The 16,691-nt window shown below is 38.8% G+C and overlaps 2 protein-coding genes and 1 non-coding gene across 3 annotated transcripts; 1 reads left to right on the forward strand and 2 right to left on the reverse strand.

The window, feature by feature from the left end:
• Nucleotides 1-389: 389 nt before the first annotated feature.
• On the reverse strand, nt 390-6,383 carry LOC131791856 (fumarate hydratase, mitochondrial-like). Its single transcript, XM_066170480.1, has 8 exons — nt 6,226-6,383; nt 5,824-5,946; nt 5,089-5,199; nt 3,668-3,844; nt 3,152-3,307; nt 2,465-2,673; nt 1,930-2,117; nt 390-1,353 (listed from the first exon to the last, which is right to left on the reverse strand). The coding sequence occupies exons 1-8, from the start codon at nt 6,331-6,333 to the stop codon at nt 929-931; spliced, it is 1,497 nt and encodes a 498-aa protein (XP_066026577.1). The 5' UTR covers nt 6,334-6,383; the 3' UTR covers nt 390-928.
• Trnat-ggu (transfer RNA threonine (anticodon GGU)) lies at nt 4,414-4,486 on the reverse strand. The gene has a single exon. It is a non-coding gene; the product is annotated as a tRNA-Thr (tRNA).
• A 2,490-nt stretch (nt 6,384-8,873) lies between the features above and the next one.
• On the forward strand, nt 8,874-16,534 carry LOC131791852 (protein fem-1 homolog B-like). The gene is made up of 5 exons (XM_066170476.1): nt 8,874-11,122; nt 12,649-12,757; nt 13,053-14,041; nt 14,510-15,918; nt 16,415-16,534. The coding sequence occupies exons 1-4, from the start codon at nt 9,296-9,298 to the stop codon at nt 14,705-14,707; spliced, it is 3,123 nt and encodes a 1,040-aa protein (XP_066026573.1). The 5' UTR covers nt 8,874-9,295; the 3' UTR covers nt 14,708-15,918; nt 16,415-16,534.
• The last annotated feature ends 157 nt before the right edge of the window (nt 16,535-16,691 follow it).

A 16,691-nucleotide genomic window follows, 5' to 3' on the forward strand; every position in this document is an offset into this window, starting at 1 on the left:
GTGTGTGTTTACTTGCTGAGAATGGAGCTACGCTATTGGTGGAAAAGTCCATTTGGATTGTATCCATGTGGTAGGGGGAGGGATTGATTGTGAATAATACCACATAATTATGGACCTACCACCATGAATTTATACCCTGATGAAGGCCTCCATTCCATAATTCTCCTTACTGTCAACAATACAATTCTTATAGTGTTAGTTCAGAGAATTTATTATTTGATCAACTAATTATCCCCAATTTGATATTTTTTGTTATTCTTGTCACTTATCTGGTTGATATTGTAATGATGTTGTAAGGAGAAATTCTGTCTTGGTCACTCGTGGGAGTTAAAGAGTTAAAAACAAGGTTGAACGATAAAAATACTCTGAAGTACAAGTGAGAAGGGAACTAGAAAAGTAAATGTATTTTTAATTTGTAATGTTGTTTTTGTAAACAGATGAAAAACTTGGTTGATGAAACAGCAAATTTACTTTCTTGCCTAACCACCAAGTCACAGCTGCTGTATTTCACAAATTGCTGAATAACATTAATACAACCCAAATCCACAACACAGCTTGACCTAATTAACCACATTATGTTTCTGGGAGGTGTTCTTTTTGTGCAACTCTCAGCCAGGTACTTTAATTTTGAAAATCACCCCTTTGCGTAATTTCACTGCACTGGAATAGTGGGCATTTAATTTCAAGAACAACATGTACATGTACATCTATATGTATTGTCTTTAAATTAAATGGACTACCAATACTGCATCTGGATTGCAAAAGAAGTTTCAAGGCAAATGCTTTGAAATTAGCTCAGTTGTAAACTTGATAACTTGCACAAATTGTTAAATTGTCTTAAAACCTAGTAAAAGTTGGAAAATGTGAGTTGAAAACTTGAGGTTTTTCATTTTGCTTCAACTCATGTCCCACCAATGTTAAATATTTTTCACTTTGGTCCTAACATGTCTTCTGGTCTCACCCACTGAGCAAACTGTTCTTCTGTTAACAATCCCAGGCTTATAGCAGCTTCCTTCAAAGTTGTGCCTTCTTTGTGAGCTTTCTTTGCAATCTTAGCAGCATTGTCATAACCAATATGAGGGTTCAATGCTGTCACTAACATGAGTGACTCATCACGCAACTGGTTGATTCTATCCACATTAGCTTGAATTCCCACAATGCAGTTATCTGTAAAGGCTACACATGCATCTCCAATAAGCCGTGTTGACTGCAGAACATTTCTGATTATCATTGGCTTGAAGACGTTCAATTCAAAATGACCATTACTTCCACCAACTGACACAGCTGTTTGATTGCCAATGACTTGAGCTGCGACCATGGTGATGGCTTCACATTGGGTTGGGTTAACCTTGCCTAATTGAACAAAACAGGAAACTTGTAAACAAGTTATCATTATATTCCTTACTCAATTTTTGATGGAGTGTCAAATGCAAGTAAGGATTATATTGGTTTTAGATTAACTTCCCTTAGTAATTGGACTAGAAAACTTGTGCCACTCAACCAATTAGATGCAAAACTTGAACCAATTATAACTTGGCCACACCCACTTTCTTATGTTTAGGAAATTTGCTTGTTTTCACTTTGAATTTTCATTGGTTCTTCAGGGTATTTTCCTTTCTTCTGATTGGCTGTTCTAATTACCTTGGCTGTGGTTAACAACACACAATAGGAAAGTGCTCTAAGCACCACCTCGGGTAAGCAAAACATTTTCAATTGGCCTCTTGGGGGAAGAGCATTAATATAAACTGATACATGTACACTGTACATGAAGCAGGGTAAGAGTAATGTTAAGGGTTTCTCTGTAACCAATAGAGAGCCGGCACCACTGCCGAACTGTTTTATCATACCTGCTCAGGATTCAGTGAACCCTGTGTGATTCTGTACGAGTGAAACAGTTCAGTACTTTAGTGTTATGAATTGTGTTGTTACCTGGCATGATACTGCTCCCAGGTTCATTCTCAGGAAGCGTCAGCTCACCCAATCCACAGCGAGGACCTGAGCCTAAAAACCTGATATCATTTGCAATCTTCATCAAACTACAAGCGATCACATTGAGTGCTCCATGAAGCTCTACCATGGCATCGTGAGCTGCAAGGGCTTCAAATTTGTTTGGTGCACTAAAGGAAACAAAGAAGATAATAAATAACTGCATGAAGTCTTGTTGGTGTTCAAGATTAAAGTAAAGTATTGGTGTTCAAGATTAAAGTAAATTAAAGAAAAAACTGTTTTTTCAAAAAATGATGGCCCACTAATTAAAATTGTTTGTTCTGAAATTACATCATCTCTTAAAAATAAGGTGCAAAGCAATAAAATAAATAAAAAAATTCATAACTACATGAAGCTACATGTCAAATAGTAACTGCTTTTCATAACTTACAAATTAACAATCCTAAACATTTTGAATATATCATAGAACAGTACTTAGAGTAATATATTTATTCCAAATCAACTGTCTAATTCACACCTTGTGAATGGTAGCTTAGTGTACTCTGCAATCTTAGCTGACATCTTTTCAGCAAATCCTATTCTTGTGTTCAGTCCTGTGCCCACAGCCGTTCCACCAATAGCCAGCTCATATACTCTTGTAAGGGTGCCCTCCACCCTTGCAATACCATACTCTATCTGTTTAACATAACCACTGAATTCTTGGCCTAAAGTTATGGGCGTGGCATCCTGTAAAAATGAAAACATGTAAAAGGTGATGATTAATCAAATCCTCCACTGATAATCAACACATTGTTCATATGCTATGCAACTCACTGTATATTGACTAGGGCTATGGGAGAAATTTCATTGGGATTCTTTTCATGAGAAGTTGATAATGTTCGTGATTTTTAAAAGTGATTAACATGTAGCTTCTTCCTCCAATATCTGTAAATTGTTCAGAAAAAAAGTTATGAGGATACTCAAACTTATCAGGTAGAATTTATTGCTTTGATCTTACACCAAAATTCTTGTAAATAGTTTACAGAGAAATGTGTAGCAGCTGGAGGGGAGAATTAATAATCAGATCTTGGGAGTGAAGGGGGTTAACAGAGGAAAACAAAGAAAGAGAAAGCATCAAACTCCTGAGGATTTCCACTGAGCTGTATAAGGTAATTAGCATGTGACACAATTGCGGTCTGTTAAGACACACGATCAGACAATTCACCTGTGTATGTGTTCTACCAATCTTAATAAGATCTTTGAAATCTGTGCTCTTAGCCTGAAGTGCACCATGAAGCTTTCTTAGTCCTGGTAAGAGACGTTCATGCACCTCCATTGCTGCTGCTATATGCATTGCCGTTGGAAATGTGTCATTAGAGCTCTGTAATCAGAGAGAAAAATATTGTTATTAAAACATAAAGGAGCTATTTTTATTGGTTACAGTGATCATGAAAAAAATATGGAGACACAACACAGTCAACGATCATAAGGCCACCAGGATCCCTGCCTTTCTCTCTTCTCTCCTCCTCCCCTCCCCCCTCCCCCCTCCCCCCTCCCATTGCAAAGTTAATCGAAATCATGGGAACATTCTGAAGGGTAAGCCACCAGATGAATCACATCATTGAGAAAGATATGTAGCCCCTCATGATTTGTGAAAACTTTGCACTTTGACATCATTCTATATGAGGATTCTCTCCTTCTCACCACCCTAATATTAAGCAAGCTAAAATAAGCCTCTGACCTGGCTTTTGTTGACATGATCATTAGGATGGACAGGTTTTTTTGATCCCATCTCGCCACCCATCAGCTCAATGGCACGATTACTGATCACTTCATTAACATTCATGTTGGACTGTGTCCCAGAACCTGTCTGCCAAACAACTAAGGGAAAATGGTCCTTCAGCTTCCCAGATATCACCTGGAATCAAAGATGCTCCAATTAATACTTTTATAATTATATATATTATAACTCCACAAATTTGCAGCTTTGTTGGAGTGAGTAACACAAGATAGCCACACTGCTTGAGCATATCTCAATTTGTCTGTAATATCATCCAAAAGTAATACAACCAGAGGCATTTTTCTTCCCATCAGAGGGATCCTAGTTTACAGTAGATTATCTCCTGGTAATTCACCAAGTTCCCCTGACAGGTGACAGATGCTGGTTTTAAATTCCTGGATGAAAAGAGGCACTGCGACAGCTATGTGTCTTGCACAAGAATTCAACCCTATTATCCACCCAAGACCCAAACCCAGGGGGTACTGAATGAAGTTTTCACCTTTTCAATATTATTTATATTCATTAACCATCAATATATATATTCTCCAACATCAATATATATATTCTCCATACTAATCTCTATATACATTTCCTGAGGTGCTGACAAGGAGAATTTGTTAAAAATTGAGAACTTGAAATTAGGAGATCCTCACAGCTAAGAACACTACTGAAATGAGTAGTTGTAAATAGGACCTGAAAAAAATTTCAGGCCCGTACGGGATTTGAACCCATGACCTCTGCAATACCGGTGCAGCGCTCTACCAATTGAGCTAACAAGCCAACTGGGAGCTGGTCAATGAATTGGGTACAAATAAACATCCAAGTGAATGAAGATTTTAGATATATGAAAATTCACATATTTGCACTGCGGTGGAGAGATGAAATTAGGAGATCCTCACAGCTAAGAACTCTACTGAAATGAGTAGTTGTAAATAGGACCTGAAAAAAATTTCAGGCCCGTACGGGATTTGAACCTATGACCTCTGCGATACCGGTGCAGCGCTCTACCAATTGAGCTAACTAACCAACTGGGAGCTGGTCAATGAATTGGGTACAAATAAACATCCAAGTGAATGAAGATTTTAGATATATGAAAATTCACATATTTGCACTGCGGTGGAGAGATGAAATTAGGAGATCAACTTTACAACTACTAGTTTCAGTAGTGTTCTTAGCTGCGAGGATCTCCTAATTTCATCTCTCCACCGCAGTGCAAATATGTGAATTTTCACATATCTAAAATCTTAATTGAGAACTTCTTTCCTTGGTGATCATTTCTTTTATTCTCGTCACCTTAATGTGTAATTCAAGTGTGACATCATAAGGAGAAATTAGATGCTAGTCCCTCTTAGGGATTGAAGGGTTAATCCAATGTTTTGTACCTCATCTGCTGCTTTCATGATGTTATCAGCTACACTTGCATCCAAACCAAACTCCTTATTGACCTCTGCAGCTGCCTTCTTCAAGAAACCAAATGCACGAATCACTGGAGCCTATCAGAAAAAAGACAAAACCAACAATACACTATTACCAGTAACCAAATGATTTTCCATCATTACATTTTGTTGAATAATGCCCAGTTGTAATAGCTCATGGTTAAAAAATATCACCCACCAGTTCTTTTACATTCTCTCTGAACCTTTCCTGTTAACTGATAAAAAGTGTTCCTAGGTAGACAATTGCTTTAAGTAATACCTTTACTAACATTGGAGAAGCCAGAATTCGTTTAACTTATTAGATCTTTCAGTTAGTACATGGGTGATGACTGGTCAATTTAGCAGGTCACATTTCACTGCACAACCTGCTAAATTCAAAAGTTTGTTTCAATTAAAAACTCCCCCTCTACTTGAACCTAGAGATAATCAATATCTTGCTAACCTCGTTTCCTGGTCCGTTCTGTAAGTTATAGAACCTTGGTTTTTCCACTTAATTTGATGACCTGATTTACGCTTGGGCCAAACATAAGTAGAGTAAAATTTGGTCTGTAACTTATCATGCAGACCCCAAACTAGGTTGGTAAAAGGTATACACTGGCAAATTTTATTGGTATAAAGTAATATCTACAATGTACTCTAGAACAAGATGTCATTTGTAGGAGAAGATCATGATCAACATACCGGCATATGTTCAGTTTCATCACCAATAGGAAAATTCAGCTTTGATCTCGCTGTCTGCGCTCCGTAGTATTTACCAGCTGGAACGTCTATTTCTCCAAAACTATCAGTCTCAATTCTTGAAGCCTGTTGGCCACAAATATATGAAGTATCTTCTTTAAATGTATATTAACTCTATCACTCCGAGGAGTGACCAAGAGGAAACTTTTCATTACGATAACAACATATTTTCAACTGAAAAGGAGACAAGAAGAAAGAAAAAATATATCAAATGAGGCGTTTTCTTTGATTTACAGCTTAACTATTACCTCAAACATAAAATTAAAAAGGACCGCGCGTAATTTGTTGGAGAATATCTCTCACGTTTTGAGTGAACGTCATAACTGCTCAAAATACATAACTCACCATGCTTCGTGATAATAAGACAGGGCTGAAATGACGCTTTTGACGGTGGAGAAATATTCGGGGATCTCTGCTGATCGTTCGCACCACAGAAGAAAACCTGTGAGCCATGCTCTGTGAGAAAAGTTAAATGAGCAATCGATTGAATTAAATGGCTACTGGTGGTCAGCGTACCTACCCCTGACAGGACATAATAATGACGCGTACATGACGTACCTACCCCTGACACAGTTCAGTAACCGTCCCGCAGACTGGGGCACCCGGGGGATTGGGGCACAATTTGAAACTGAATGCAGTGAGAACAGAACGTCAATACCTCGCATTTTTGTTCAGTTCAATAGTTTTCCTTTTTCGGTTAAAGGCGATTGACCAGACGAACTTTTGTACTCTCAAGTAAGAACTTCTCTTTGTACTCGTAGGGACTGGTATGGCCACCCGAAAAATAGTACACTCTTTCAAGCCAATCTACACTCGGTATCAGTCTCTGCTACTGAGTTTTGAATCAATTTACCAAAATTTACAGACTGAATCCAACACTAGTGAAATGATTCGTTTATTCGTACCGTGACGAATGAAATCATGAAAGTCTGCTTATATTAGGTTTGACTTTAAAGATTTTTGTTGCTTTCTCTCAAGCGAGGCGCATAATAAATTAGAGGTTTCGCGTGTGTTCTGTAAAATGGTCGATATGCTGTTTAATAAAGATGCCATAATTCAGAAAGTTCATCACGCTGCTCGTGACGGTTCTTCCGGTCTGGAAGATCTTATAAAGCGGCTGAACACCGACGAAAGGAAAACCGTTCTCGTAACGCCGGAAGACCCTAAAAGGCAGCGAGATAACTACTCCTTTGATCATCGCCGCTTGTAATGGACACCTGAATTCTATAAAGATTTTTCTAAGTCATAAACTGACATCGAAGCCCAAGGGACTTTCAGAGTTTGCCACGACGTTAGAGTACTGGGTTTATCGTGGGTTGCACAGCTTTATGGGCCGCTGCTCTCAAGCTCATAGTTCCGTCCATTTCTACCATGATTAGATGATTTTGTTGGCTTGTGACCGTTGTGATCTGTTAATTACATGTGTGTTAATGGTGCAATCACGTGTAATGACTCCTGTCGCTCTAAGTGGTTTCGAGGATCATAAATGAATTATAGTTTCATTAGCTGAAGTTGCTCTCGCAGAGCGCGATTTTCTTCCTGTATCCGTTGTTGATTTTGACATGATTTACAGGTTGACTGTATTACTCTACTGTCCGTTAATCGAGATCTATACAAGTCTTTGAGTTTGTTTACCTCATTTTCCAAGCGGTCGTATAGATCTTTAAGGGATTTGTAGCCATTGCATGTGTGACTCTGTTGTTCTGGGCTGCTGCTAGTGTCGTCCAGGTTTATAACAGCCGATGGCCGAGGTGACGGTTGGTTGACATTGTGGCGGGGAATTTGAATTTCACCAGATCCTGACAAAATCGACTCCTTGAGTCTTTTAACCAGCTCAGTTTTCCTGCCAGATTTAGAGAGCTTTCTTTTTTCAAGTTCGTCCCTTAGATCTTTCACCTTCAGGGAGTTGACGGACCGTCCATTTAATGCATTCTTGATAGCAGCCATTTCGCTCATTTCAAAGGACGAAGAAAGCGAACCGTATTCGGGTACAGAAGTAGACATATTCTTGTTATTAATCTGATCAGCGACTACCAGAGTTGAGTCAGTATATACTTTACTCAAATCAGGCAAGGAACTGGTCTTAACAAGCCGCGGTCTGGAGATAAAGCGATCAGCCTTCGGAGCTAGGAAAACGTGTCCATCCGCCATATTATGCAAATGATTGAATATATATAGATTAAATATATAGATTAAAATAGATTGTAACTGTAATAATAGATTGTAATAATATTATTATTTTATCTGATAGATTTACCGTGTCTAAATAAAAATAAAGTTCAAGTTCAAGTTTATAGTCTTAGGACTGGAAAGAACTGTTTCTATGTATTCAGGAAAAAAAGCGAAAGCCGTATCGAGGATTTAAAGCCGTCGACCGTGTACGGGCGTAAATATATCTTGTTCATATTTTACATAACACCTTTCCATGCACGTCTCCAGATCAGTTGGGCCCTCTCCCTCCCCTCCCTTACTTAATAAATACGTGTTACAATCCACGCTTCTCAGAAAGGAAGAATGTTTGGTTTCTAGCGGACAGATTAGGTTCGTGGGAAGGCGTATGAATGACAATGTAACGAAACTGAGTGTTTCTTCTGACAGATAATGAAAAGGTTCCTGAACATGATTTGCATCAGGAAACCTTTTTTTAGATAAAGCAACTCGTACGTCAGTTTCTACAACATATAGACTGAACCAAATATCGGTAAAATGAACTATTTCTCCATCGTGACAGCTGAAATCAATGAGCCTGCTTATGCAAATTAAAGTTCTGACCATAAAATTATCAATGTGTTTGTTGTTTTGCTCACACAGTTCAAGTCGCGCACAGCTGAAATCAATGAGCCTGCTTATGCAAATTACAGTTCTGACCTCGTACGTCAGTTTCTACAACATATAAACTGAACCAATCATCGGTAAAATGAACTGTTTCTCCATCGTGACAGCTGATTTCAATGAGCCTGCTTATGCAAATTAAAGTTCTGACCATAAAATTATCAATGTGTTTGTTGTTTTGCTCACACAGTTCAAGTCGCGCATAGCAGAATTTAGAGGTTTTGTATTTGTGTTATTGGAGTAACGTTAGAATACCCCGCCACATCGAGCCGTTACTGAAAGGAGCTAGCTACGCGGTACGCTGTACTCGGAAAGAATTAAATTCAAGATGGCGATGTATCTAAGTAGCTGGCTACTGGGTACGCAGTACTCGGAAAGAACGAGGAATGCACAATACCCTGTCTTTGTTTTCACGGCGTACCACGTAGCCAGCACATAACATTGTTGCGCCATTTTTAATCACTTGTCCATTGCATAAATTTAATTCTTATTGAATTAATTATTTTCTGGGTACCGCGTAGCTGGTCAAGTGAAATTTACTTCGAGTGGCGGGGTATTCTCCAGTTAAGCCGTGTTATTTGAAATGGGTAACACAGAATCTATTCTTGATGCGACTTCAGCTTATCAAGCTGATCGTGACAAAGATTCTGATCTGCTTGATCAGTTCCTAAAGGATTTTAACCCCGAATCAAGAAAAGCCGCTCTGGAAACAAAACAAGAAGATGGCAACGACTTTGCCACTCGTCTCATCATCGCTGCTCGTGATGGAAAACTGGGTTTCGTAAAGGTTCTTTTACGTTATGAAGCGAACATCGAGGCCCGTGGAACAATTAAGATTGACGGAGAAGTTATACTGGATTGTACAGCTTTATGGATCGCTGCTGCTAAAGGTCATTTTGATGTTGTGAGACTCTTGATCGAACGAAACGCTGAAGTCGACTGCAGAATATCGAGCAATTCGACTCCGTTGAGAGCTGCTGCCTTCGGTGGATACCTTGATATTGTGCGCTGTTTGGTTGAGAACGGGGCCGATGTAAATGCACACGCTTATGGCAACAGTACTCCTTTGATGACAACATGTCACAGCGGCCACCTGGATGTTGCTTCCTATCTTCTCAAACACGGCGCACACATAAATCTACAGGACAACGATGAACGCTCGTGTCTTCATTATGCTTCGAAACAGGGTCACGTTCAGCTAGTTTGTGAGTTGCTCGCTACAGGAGCAAAACAAACACGAAATCTTAACCGTTTAACACCACTTCTTGAAGCCAGTAATAATTGTAAAATTGAAATGGTGGAGTGGTTCATCAACCGATCAGAATGTTCAAAGGAAGAAAGAATTGATGCTCTTGAGCTTCTTGGAGCCACCATTGCTAATGATCCTCATGCTTATGACATTGAAAAAGCGTTTAGTTTCATGAAGCGAGGAATGGAGGAGAGGTATGAGGATCCGTCATGTCCTTTGCTTAAAAAGAAAATGGAACCAGTGGAGGCTTATCAAAATAGAACAGAGAGTCAAACTCTTGAGGACCTTTCTCTCTTAGAAGGTGATAATCATGCTCTACATATGGAAGGACTCATGATTAGAGAAAGAATCCTTGGAACTGACAATACAATACTACGGTTCCCGATATGTTATCGAGGAGCTGTCCTCTGTTATTCTAATAAGTACGAACTTTGTTTTGCTTTATGGACACGAGCGATGGAGATAGCTATGAATTGCAATGTTCCAAAAACAGAGGATATCGAAGACCTCACAGATCTAATTGCACACATGATACAGAATGGGCACAGTTTGAGTCCACAAACTATCGAGAACATTTTTGAAAAACTTATCGATAGAAAAAGGAAACTGTCCGAAAAGTTGAAGCCTGGAGAACTAGAAGAAGAGCACCAAAATGAGGCGCAAGAGACATTGCTTTTTAATGCTTTATATCTCTTGGTGATGTTCACCAAGGTTAAAGTTCCCTTGGAAATTAAAAATGGCAACATGATTGATCTTCTTCGAAGATTTCTGTGTTTAGAACCTCGCACCCGTGATGGAAATACACTTTTGCACTTGGCTGCATGGCATAAGACTCCTGTTCGTAAGAACGCTTATTTGCGAGGTGTGTGTAAGCTTCCCTGTGTTGAGACCATGAAGCTAATTTTTCATGCAGGATGTGATGTGAATTCCGTTAATGCCCAAGGAAACACTCCTTTACATTTAGCCGTTACTTTTGTACCACGACCTGGACAAGTAGACATTTTGAAAGAAATGCTGGAGTTGTTGATAGATCTTGGCGCAGATACAAAGCTTGTTGACAAGAATGGTCAAACAGTTATGGACTACTGCGAGACTGACGAAGCCCGAGGCATCCTGTCTGCAAAAGGAGGTCTGGGTGCCATGAACATCGAGGCCAGAAAGGTAAGAAAGGTTTGATTTTTAGCGCTTTATATATTTTCCCTAAGCATTTCCTCTTTGGTTTTTTTTTACTTTAACAATTTCCAGACTAATCTTTTTACGAATGAAACAATTCATTATGATGCTGTGATAGTCAAAAGAAGCTTCAATTCGGTGCATCAAAAATTGAGTGTCACCACTGAAAATAGATGACCCATCAGACAGTTAAAATGTTTATATATTAATATGCCCCCCTTCCCCCCCCCGAAAAAAAAGGAAAAAAAAACAAACCCTCCCACTCTTGAAGTGTCCCATATTTGAGACTAGCATATGAAAAAAATAATATAATATAAATGTGCGAAATAAATACAACTCAAGTTGATGGTGGCTTTCAAGCAATAGCAAGCCGTTAGATAAAGCTTGTAAGCGGGCTCTACCGCGGTCGACTTGTTGATCAAATAAACAGACTTATGATCACCCATCCGATTAATGTTTGTACAACAAAAACAAAGCAATTAAAATAAAAGTTCAAAAAGCAAACCGTGAAGAGTTGAAGTAATTACTGACGGTCGATGAATCGAAAGGAATTGTAAAACAGTAAGAGCACACTAATCCCTAATTAGAATTCTAAGAATTTTTGGGCCTCTTCTCAATCTCCAGTGTGACTCACTTTTCATTAAAAGTTTATTTGTATAGTTTTGCGGTCTGGCTTTAGCGTTGGTTGATTTCGTTCGCATTCGTTGTATAATGACTTGATTACTTATAATACAAGCAGTCAAACTGAATTTGCACCGAAGACTTGCGAAAAAAGCGGTCGTAAGGAAGGAAATTATCAGACAGTGTACCACCCGACCACAGATGACATCCCTCTACGGCGCATAATATAACTGGCAACTATCATAATAATCTTAAAAGCTCATCAGTCTTTTGTTGTACATTGATACTTTCTTGAATTGCTTGAAGCTTGAATTTCCAGGGCAATTTGCCACTATGAAATCCTTCTATGGAGAGTTCGTTAAAAGTAAATCATAACAATTCGTGACAGCAATCGCTTGAACTCGCACGTAGCATGTTTTGTAACGGGTCAACGAGCTAAATACTCCTGATATAAAAATAGTTTAAATAGTGTGAGTAGAGTCCGTTAGCTAGTCGGTGAAAATAACAATAAGAATTCATATATATTGTAACAGTACATATTTTAAGAAGAGACCTCAGTGGTTCTCAGGGGGTCCACTGGAGAATAAGCAAACCAAAAATCTAAGAAAACATTAATTATGAAACTGACCTTAGATAAATTAGTAAAAAGTTATTTTAAAAGTGCCTATTAAAAGCGTATTTAATTTCCAATTTCAACTTGAGCATGGCATAGGTCTTTTATTTCTCTTAAACTTAACTAAGGCAAATCATGTAAAAACGTAATATTCAAGTTCCTGAAAAAAATACCGCAATGCACTTTTTTTTTTAGATTTGTTTGGCAGGGAGGCTCAATGTACATGTACCAAAATGTTTTTATCCCCTAAGTTGCTATGTGTTTTCCTTTTTTTCCCAAGAATGAAGTAACTAGAAGTGGGGTCGGTGAAGGAAGAGGGGGAAGATTTGTTCCTGGTACCGAAAAAGACCTCACTGAGAATTTTAAAAGAGAAACGAAGAAGATATCAGGTAAAAGGAACTTGTTGAGGAACAAATTTGTTAAGAAAAATAATTGTAAGGAAGACTAGCGATTTCCGTCATGAGCTTTCAAGTTACAATATTAGGTAACGCAGGAGACTGAATATATTACATATATATTTTACACGGATAGCAGGCTGGGCGCCAAGTAATCTAAAATGGAGTAGTCTAAAATGGAGTTTGAAATCTCTTGAATGGGAGAGAGAGGAATATGTTTTGGATTTTCGATAGGTTCACGCCCTGTGAGACAAGCTAAAAATGCCTTATTCTATATTCATTATCTAAGGACTATTTAGGGAGTTGACACAGCACCTGGAGAACGTTCAAGAGCAACCAAGAAACAGAGATGAAGAACTGAGGGAGATGACACAACAGTTGACAGATGTACGGAGGCAACTACAAGAGAGAGATGGACAACTGAGAGAGAAGACACAGCAGTTGGCAAGCGTCGTGTGGCAACTACAAGAGAGTGATGGACAACTGAGAGAGAAGACACAGCAGTTGGCAAGCGTCGTGTGGCAACTACAAGAGAGAGATGGACAACTGAGGCAGAAAAGAAATCAGTTGACAGATGTCCGGAGGCAACTACATGAAACAAATGAAGAATTTACTTCCTTGGAAAGACTGCTGAGGGTCAAACTGCATGAAATAGACGAACTGGAGACGTCTCTTTCAGCAGCTCAAAGGGCGCTTAACGAACGTTCACGCCCTCAGACTCCTGATTGGGTCATTCCACGCGATCAGATTCAGCTGACGGACAAATGCCTTGGAAAGGGAGGCTGGGGAAGTGTTATCGAAGGCAAATACTGTGGCTGTGCTGTCGCCGTCAAACAAATGTACGAGTTAATACTTTCTGATCACAACCGTAGATTGTTTGAGCGAGAGATGAGCATTGCCGCCAGATGCCGCCATCCTTGTATGCTGCAGTTCATTGGGGCAACAAACGATGAAGAAAGTCCTTTGTTTGTAACAGAGCTCATGCAATCTAGTTTACGAGCACTGTTAGAACAGCGGCGTCTTTCTTCACTTGAAGTGTGTGTCATTTCTCTAGATGTGGCTCGAGCATTGAACTACCTCCACTTACAGAAACCATCCCCTATCATTCACCGAGACATCAGCAGTGCCAATGTGTTACTGTGGCGGCAAGCTGACCAATGGCGAGGCAAAGTGTCAGATTATGGCACGGCTAATGTTTTGCAGCAGACCATGACAGTTAGTCCTGGTGCTATGATATACAGTGCACCTGAAGCGCATACTGAATACCAAACCGTCAAGGTATGTCTGAAAATTGAATATTGGAGTTCTATTTCTCAATTGCTTGATTGTGATTGCTATGAAGTTTATTCGTGATAAGATTGAAAATCAATCTGTAAAGGGCTCGGGACAAAAAATCCCGTTTGATCTCTGACTATAGTTGAACCTTTATCCTTGGTAAACAGGTCGGATGTTTCACGCAATATCAGTCTGTGGGGAACATGCCACCGGACAGATCACGATCACCTTAACTTGAACCAGCTGAGAGAAATCGAACCTATTTCTCTCCCTTCACTGAGCTAAAATGAGTGAAATGCTCGCATAGAAATGAGGCAACGTTCCTCTGACGTAAGCAGACTGCTAAAACAAAAAAAAGAAAAGAAAAGAAAAGAAAGAGGAAAGAAACGAGAAATAAAAATATAGCAATTCAAACTAGCTGGCACGTTCATGCATTTTCAAATTTCATTGTTATTCTCTTCTCGAGCCTAGGTTGATGTGTACAGTTTTGGAGTTCTCCTCTGTGAGATTTGCATCTGGGAACTACCAGATCCTTACAGGCGCGACGAGCAAGTTGCCATGGTGACAAACCGCGTACTTCGAGATCTTATTCGGAGATGCCTGCAGCAAGATGCTAATGTAAGACCAAGAATGGAAGACATCATTGGTGAACTCGAACAATTAATGTAAGATTAGTTTTGAAAAGATCTGCTTTCTATCAATACTTGCAATCGAAAAGAAAAAGAAACATAAAAATCTTCTATCTAAAATGGCCTGTGTAAACTAGCTTCTTCTTAGCTCAGTGCGAATATGCGATAATGTATAGGACTTGCTTTTTGAGAAGCTGAACGTTTCATCAGCTGAACTTAAATCAAATTGGACTAGCTCAGATTTGAGTGTTGTTGCCTTCTCGTGACCATTCTAATTAACGAGTCAGTCAAAGACTTTAAAGACCTTTCGGCTAAAAAAGACAAATAATCTTTGTTAAAATCAGGTCATTTTCACAAAAAACAAAACAAAAAAACGCAAGTAACTTCTAGTTATGCAATTATTAGTTACGCAATGAGTTCGGCACACGATAAGTTCGGCATCAGAATTAAAATTAGCCGTTAAAAGTCTAAATCCTTTGCAAGCCAGGCGAGAAGAATAGCGTAGGTGTTCCAGACATTAGGTGATGATAAAGTAAAGATATTTAAAACTTCCTCAAACTCTACCCATGTTAACTTAAGTTAAGGACTTTTTGTTATATCAATGTGATAACAGTGGTTTTGGCCCACATTTACCCTTTACTTCTTAACATCAATATGCATATTCTCTGCACTGCTCCCCATACATTTCCTAAGGTGCTGACAAGGAGAATTTGTTCAACCATCAAGAGCTTTTTTAGATTGTGATCACCTCTTTTAGTCCCTTGACCTTAATCTTTCATTCAAAGGTAATGTTATACGGAGAAATTATATGTTAGTCACTCTTAGGAGTAAAAGGGTTAAGGTGTAAAATGAGTCTAAGTATCATTTATAGCTTTGCAATTTTTATGTACAGGAAATAATTTTGTTAAGTTGTTGATATTATCGATAGGGGCTAGCAGGACTTTTTTTGTAGTGCAATACAGGCATTAATTTGTTAGGTAAATAAGATGGCTCACCATCCAACATTATAACAAGCATCAGCGACAAGTCGAGCGTCAACTGTGACTTTTAAGACGGTTTATTGGTTGTTTCACCCATCATTCACCGCGACATCAACAGTGCCAATGTGTTGCTGTGGCGAGAAGCTGACAAATGGCGAGGCAAAGAGTCGGATTATGGCATTGCTAACTTCACGCAAGCATTATGACGGTTTCTCCTGGTTCTAGGATTTGTAGTGCTCTTGAGGCACTTACTGAGAATCAAACCCCGAAGGTATGTGTACATTTGTATATTAGGGTCATATTTTTCAAGTTTGTGTTTACAGTAAACAGTCTGGTAAAGTATTTTTATGACAAGAAGTTAAATCAATTTGTCGACTGGGTGGGATAAAAATTGTCTGACCTTTGAATGCGATTTAACCCTTTTCCAGGGTGTTTTAGGTATAATTTATAGTCCTAAGGGAACTCGTGGCAAAACATGCCAGAAACAAGGTTAATAAGAAAAGGTGAACTTCAACTTCCCGAGAGGTGTCGAGCCTATACCTCCTGCCTTTAGATGCCCCACTATAGAGGTACACTGAGCTCTCTCTATGGGTCAGCAATGAGACAAGATTCCTACGTGGCGAAATAGATTAGACATAAAAAATCTCAAACTAGCTGGAACACTGATATCAAACTTGAACCTTTTTGCAGCTACTGATAATGAACTTAGTGTATTGTATAAATTTTTATCTTTTTCTCTGAACTGTATTTATTTCTATTTTTTTTAGGTTAGGTCATCGTCAGTTCTCTCCCAAAGGTGATATAGGTATAAAAAAGGAAGAGTTGATTCATGACTAGAACATTTTTTTGAGTATTTTTGCGGCTCCCAATGGTAAAATGTAGTCACAGTCTTCATACGGTTTTTGCATTCTATTATTTGTGAAATGTCAAATGCAAATAAAATTTGGCATGTGAAAGACGTTTAAAATGCATTTGAAATTTAATTAAAAATGTATTTCCTTCCAATAGCGTTTACACAGCTTTTAAATAGTTACTGAAGCCTAT

The sequence above is a fragment of the Pocillopora verrucosa genome, chromosome 7 (assembly GCF_036669915.1).
Source record: "Pocillopora verrucosa isolate sample1 chromosome 7, ASM3666991v2, whole genome shotgun sequence".
Classification (NCBI taxonomy): Eukaryota; Metazoa; Cnidaria; class Anthozoa; order Scleractinia; family Pocilloporidae; genus Pocillopora; species Pocillopora verrucosa.